The sequence below is a fragment of the Cariama cristata genome, unplaced genomic scaffold (assembly GCF_000690535.1).
Source record: "Cariama cristata isolate BGI_N322 unplaced genomic scaffold, ASM69053v1 scaffold9599, whole genome shotgun sequence".
Lineage (NCBI taxonomy): Eukaryota > Metazoa > Chordata > Aves > Cariamiformes > Cariamidae > Cariama > Cariama cristata.
In genome coordinates this window covers 60,809-67,731 of record NW_009634067.1, presented here as the reverse complement: position 1 = coordinate 67,731, position 6,923 = coordinate 60,809, and the positions used below count along the sequence as shown (strand labels likewise).

Sequence of the window (6,923 nt, the reverse complement as noted above, 5' to 3'; positions counted from 1 at the left end):
TAAACACCTAAACAACCATCGTGTTGTCTATTCTGATACGGGCCTCTCTCAATCTCTTCTGTTTGCACTCCTCCTATCTAAATTAACCTATTACTCCTTGCAGGAGTGACTCGAGTGTGAGACATCTTGACCTTAAATTGTAACATTGCTGAAAGGGGCATCGAATCTTAAAAAAAACCCCCCAATATTAAAAAGTTAAAAGCGTGCATACCTGATCTTTCAATGCAAATTTATTTGGACATGTTTGTTCATGACAGGCACAAGAACAGGGGCCAGTTTTGCAGGCAACAGCATAATCAAGTAGTTAAATCATGCATCTGTTTAAATGCCTATGATTACTTAGAAGATTTTGCCAAGGACTAAAGCAGAAATGGAATCTCCCTGACATCAACCCAGAGGCAAGAAAGTAGCAAATAGTTCTCAGCAGTTCCACAATCCAGTTATTTCTATATAGTTGCTGGAAGGCTTCTTAAAGCAGTCAGAGTATGCCCCGTCTCTGCTTTTTTGAAGCTGATAGGTTATGATTTATACCCTCCTTCTGTAAATCGATTCCGAATACATCTACTAGTGGCAATTTCAGCATCCTACTCCAAAATAACCAAGGGCTATGCTATAACGTTTTTGTTTTAAGTCAGAGCAAGTATTCTGTTTCTTACCCTTTTAGAAAAAAAAAACCACCACCAAACAAAAAACCACCAAACAACAAAACCAAACCAAAACCCCTCGTCACATCAAGCTCTGACACAATCCATAGTTTCTTACACTGTTGCTTCATTATCAGTACCTGTGAAAACACTGGAAACCTAAGGCATTCATGAGACTTTGTGAAAGAAAATAGTAATGCAACAACAGTGCAGCACTTTAAAGATGGTGTGGCTCCTCCACTGATAATGGAGAGAAGAATCTTCCTCATCTCCAAGAAACAAAATGCTGATGGTTGATCTGATATAATTAAATGTATCCTTTTCTCAAATTAACACTTCAGGAAAAGTTTCACCATCTGAATCCTTCTACAAAATGAAGATTTTTCTTTATGTTTATAGCAGACACACCACAAATAATCCTCAAAATAGCCTGGTGTGGAAGAATTGATGTGCTCTGAAGTCATCAAGGGAGACAGTTTTAATATCATAAACAGTTGCAGGTAGAAATTCACTGGAAGAGCAAAAAAGCAAGCCAGAAACCACCATAAATGCTACCTCATCCAGCAGTGTATGACATGAAATCTTACAGTAACCTCAGAAAAAAAAAATTCCACATTTTCAAGAATAAAAATCAAAAGGTGAAAAATTGGAAATGCATGCGAAAACGGTCAGGTGCAGAATTTTCTTTGGCACTAAACAACCAAATCCAAAACACAAGACTAAGAAACCAGCTACCTATTTACGACATGAGTCAAGATTTAGCTACTACTTACAACAGCGTATTCTCAAAATCTTAGATTCAAATTATTTGTGAATGTGATTTTTTATTGACCCCTTATTCTCCATTTATTAACAGAAGTCACAAAGCAATGGCTCCATGGTACTTTAGCTACTACTAACACAGACAGGTAAGTTCTCCTGTAAAAATATAGTTCCAGTAGGACATAACCCTTCTTCTAAAACACGTTTGGATTATCAATCTAATGCAGTTTAAACTATTATGAAGTGTACAGATATGTTTAAAAATCATACCTAATACACACATACATACTTAGTAAACAAAAAATTTTCTCACTACTCAACTACAAGTTAGGACCTAGCTTTTAATGCCACTAACAGGAATTTCGCCATTCAGTGAAACTGGAGCAACAGCAGGTGTTTCCTAGCAGAGGGAAGTAGGAAAGGCTTACAATGCTGATTGTATTACTTCAATAAGGCATACTGCACCGATACACACAATGACATTTTGTGTTTATTGCATTTATGTGTGCTAGAGGTGCCCATAAATTTATTTCCACTCACAGTTGATGAAAAGTCCATTTGTGACAATCATCTTTGACTTTCTTGAACTCTGAATCTGGCTAAAATAATTTATTGGGGGAGTTGCTTTGGTTACCAGTTAGGTAGCAGCAAATGAGGAAAGTTTTGCAGCAATTACACTTCTCCTCTGAACCTCCCCCCTGCTTCACTGCATTTTTGTATATAATAAAACTCACAGTGAAAGGCTTCAGATGTTGCAACAATCAAGATAATCTTTGTAACCTGAGTTCAAATAGTTTACAGCTATTATCAGAAACGAGTGAATGATGTATTGCCCTCCTGCTGGTATGTTGACATTCCTCAGTTATTTAACATCTGTCACAGGCGTTTTCATGCTGGTAAAAAACGCAGAGCAACTGATATTGCAGAGCACATACAGGGTGTTCATATTCTCTCACAGTACAGAAGACTTCTTTGTGTTTCTGCCCAGTGGGCTAATAACAAATTTAATTAAGATCTACATAGAACAGTCACTGAAGGAAAACAGCCCATCAAGGCATAGTTCAGGGTCTCTAATGAGTGCAAAGGTTAGATTGCAGAAAGCAGAATTTAATATTAGCAAAAGACAACACCTTACCTTTCAGCAAGTGCTTGACTGGGTGTGCTTTTTACAGACGACAGTTCTTCTTCAAGCCTCTTCCTTTCTGCTTCTAGCTGCTCTAGCTCATCTTGAGTACGTTTGCGTGGTGTAATAAACTGGAGTTCCTTTAAAAGCTCTTCTTTTTCATTGATTAACATCAGTTTTTCCTTTTCCACATCCAGTGCTCCAGGCCAGGCTTCACTATCTAGCTTAGAGAGTTCAATCTTCAAGTTGGCCATGCTAAAATAAAACACAGCAGATTTGTCTGAGTCCAGCACAGCACACAAATCCCAGGAAAGAGAGAAGTGATAAGAGTATTTTGAAAGGTATCAAGATATAACAACATTTTCTACTCAAAGCCATGCTTTTAATTAGTTTTGCTTCACAAGACTATGCCAGAAAAGCAAGCCACCTATCCAGACCAACAGCAATATGCATTAAAAATGAGTTGCTCCTGTTCCAACATGGAGTTGAAGTACAAGTCACAACGTTAATAAAAGCTTTACTGAAAGCAATCTGGTAACACAGTAGTGGCACTATGCTTTACTCATTGAGGAGTACGATGGATTTCTCCTAAGCTGTTGGAGGCTTGCTGCTCCTTCAGAAACAGCAATGACCATGGTGAAAACACATGCACACCATAGCAAGATGCTCACTTCAGCATGCGGGTAGGCAAATCTTAAAAGGCAAAAGCATTGCTCTTCTATGCAATTAAAATAAAAGGTAATAGGACAGCGACTACCTAAAGAGAAAGGAGATTATTAACTCAAAAGTTTGAGTTTGTGCAACTGCTGTTCCCATTGCAGATGTCAAACCCCAGAGTTAAGACACCCAAGACTTGGTTGTCCATACATATTGTGCAGATACACACATATAACAAAATAGAAACTTCCCTATGTTATTATTGTACTATAGCTCAGTCCTGATCAAGACAGGCTATTTCCAGTGTCCAGTCTCCATAATCATTCTGTCTAAGGGCTTAGTAGCATAGCTCAAGAAGTGCAAGTCTTGCAATAAAGACTCACTGTCCACTGGGAAAGCCTAAAAATTCCCGTTATAGGTGCCATGTATCTAGTAAGATGAAAACTTTCAGTCACTTCCAGCCATAGCTACACCTGAACCAGCTGCATGACTAAAGATACAGAAGCTTTGAACTATGTAACAGCTCCTAGCCTTCTGCACCTCTTCCTTTAGGCTGGGAAAAAGGCAGAGAAAGGAGAAGTCAAAATTGAAAGATGTTCCCATACAACCTAGGGCAAGAAGGAGCGATCTGTTAGTTTTATTTATCTGTAACTACCATATACCCATGTCAGCTCATGACATGGTATGCACAAGTCTGTGCAACTTCAACGTTACCAGGCGCTACCTAAGGCAATGACCCATGCCATACTTCATAAATACACCCAGATAATTCGGTATGTATAATCTTTCTGTAGTTCTGACAGAATTATGGGAAAATATTTTTCTTCTTTCCAATTTGTTTTCTGTGATTACCAAAACTAATATCATGCTTATTTTGCACCTCCAGTATTAATTTTACAGAACATTAAGGCATTTATTTATGGTCAGAGCTAAGAATAGTTAATGTTGAACCTAACTATCCCATTGCTTACAACAGAAGCTTAAGGGGAACCCCCCCGCCCTTTCTTTTCCCATAGGTAAAATTTCCTTCTCATCTGTACCTCACTGAAAAAACAACAGCTTCAAAAACAAAAACAACCCATGCCCTCACCAAAGCCCTGCAAGAACAAGTTTGACTTAGGTATTTTTACAGAAAAACAATGTAAAATGAACAGAAACACTATCAGCAGTGCTACCATAACCAAATGGAGAGATGAAATGAAATGCAGCATTTCAACATATTTTGCAGCTGCTACATGTATCATTTATAGCCAACAGTCCTTCAGAGGAGCAGTACTTGGAGGGAAAACAACCTAATAATTTCAGATGGATAATGAAACATTAAGACTTTCATCTCCAGGTCACTGGTTCTAGCTAACCTTGTTCTGAAAGTAGCTGCTACCGACAGCTGTTTGATGGCTTATGGGATGGGATGGCAGTCTCCAAACAGTTCTTTTGCTCCCTCTGCTACAGACAACTCTCTTGCTACTGTATCTGACACTCTTTTCACAGCTGCCCCATCAGACAGGCAAAGGACTAGACAGATAGGAAAACTGAACTGGTCTCACTCTTTTGGGGAAGTCCTTGCTCAACAGTTACATTAGCCAGATCTTCACCAAATCAGAATAGGATTGTCAGCATGCTATTATCAGATTCTTTCGAATAACAATTGCAACTGAATTTAGTATAGTTATCATCAACATTCCAGCTTTTCAAGACATTCTGCTGGCTAAGCAACATAAAATAAGCAACATACAAAATTATCGGATAATTTTCAAGTACAGAAGTTCACGTACAAGATCCTCTCTTTCTCTTAGTTATTTTAACACAAACCAACTAAGAATTTGCACATTTAGTATTTCAGAAAAGATGGTCAATACTTATTAAATTATAGTGATGATTACAATGGCCATAATAATTAGGGAGGAATGTAATTAGGTACTGAACTTTATGTGCAAACTGATATGTATCTTCATTATTCCAAGACATGTACACTTTATGATGTTCACCATGTAGTCACTGACAAAACCAGTATGTGCAAACACTTTAAAGACTTTAATGGTGTCTTCAAGGCATACGATTGTCTTATTTAAAGCTGAAAAGAATATTCATTACTGGGCAGTTTTCAGACAAAACTGAATAAAAATACCTTTTAAAGGAGTCAATTTAACCTTGAAACACACTAATGTTACATAGAACAAATGCTTAGTTATGCAAAGGTAAGTACATGAGCTACTGAAATTTCAACCCACATTCTTGATGACTAATTTGTGAGAAAGCAAGATCTTGTGCTGCAGTACTCCACACTCTGAACACTATACTGTGCTGTGGGGGTTTGTTTGTTTGTTTGTTTTTAACATAGAAGTGGTAAACTGACTTACTGCCAGCAATTTTTTTGTTCCTACAAAGGAGAGAGAAAACACAATGCTGGGAATTCTTGGTATCAAGACATAGTCAAAACAGAGAATGACCTGGTTTTGGATCAATTACACCTGAGAAAAAAATGCCATCTATCTGCATCTAAAACACCATCTGACAATCAATATTATGTACATGATGATTCTAAGCCAAAATCATACATGTTCAATACTGAACAAACACAATAGCCTTAGCACTTGATGAATGCATTGATTATACAATAAAGTTTTATGATCCGTAATGAGGATATAAAGGATTACTGTTGTTACCAGCCAGGATGGTAGCTACTACTCTGTATGAGGAGATTACATATTTGAAGTTAGGCAAACAAAAAAATGTCAGTTGTGCAGCCACCTGCCTTTAGAACATAAAAACTATGCCTTTGCTTGGTACTTACTTATAAGCTGCACATTTCTTTTCCTACTTTTCTAATTGACCATGCCACAGTATTCCAACTAAACTAATACTGAAATCTCAGATTAAGTGGCATTTTAGGCACAGTCTTCATCTGGAGAAAAGTGCTATTCTTTATTTTATTGTCTTGTCTAGTTCTTTATAATAAAAAAAAAAGAACTTGGGTGTGGGATGACTTTTTAGATTTCTATTCCCCTTAGATTACAAAGCACCTCCATAACAAAAGCTATAAGGTTTCTGAATAGTTGACACCTAATTTTGTGAAAAGTATTAGAAAATATTACAACACAATTAATACATTATTAATAGATATCCCACACACTTTTTTCCTAATAGTACATCTTCCCCCAGTAATATGCAGCACTTCTGGTGCACCAGAAGACATGTCATTCTAACCCCGAATGTTCTGCTTTCTGATGCCAGTTCTTCAGTGCTGCGGCAATTCATCAACATGGCACTGCTTTCACAAGCAACCACTGCAGAACTTTATTTGAAAGTCATTCCACATTCATCAGTGGAGCAGTTCCTGATTTCTTTTCTCCTCAGGTTAAACTCATTAAAAAACCCAACCCCATAGTGATAACAAGTATTTAAATTATCCAAAGTCCCAGGGAAAAACGAAATAATTAAGCTTAATAAGTCTACACTGGAAGTCTGAAGCAACTCTAAAACTGAAGAGCCTTCAGCAGCATAGTAAACTGAAATGATGATCCCAAAGACGAATACAATGGACATAAATAACCTGGCAACTCCTTTCAGTGGAAAGCCAGCTCACTCTATCCCCTTAATCTTGGAACTGCCATTAATTTGTCACTGTCTGCGTTTTTTTTCTTAACACATTCAATTTAGTATTAAATATAAACCCTACTGTTCAAAAAGCACCGACTGTTCCTGAAAGTCTGCTTACATTCTGAAGGAAAAGACAC

The 6,923-nt window shown here is 37.4% G+C and overlaps 1 protein-coding gene across 1 annotated transcript in view; it reads right to left on the bottom strand.

The window, feature by feature from the left end:
• WWC2 (WW and C2 domain containing 2) overlaps positions 1-6,923 on the bottom strand; it is a 63,428-nt gene that overhangs the window by 31,490 nt on the left and 25,015 nt on the right. Inside the window, exon 8 of the mRNA XM_009707027.1 lies at positions 2,542-2,784. Within this exon, the coding sequence (XP_009705329.1) occupies positions 2,542-2,784 (243 nt within the window). The remainder of the gene's footprint in view (positions 1-2,541; positions 2,785-6,923) is intronic.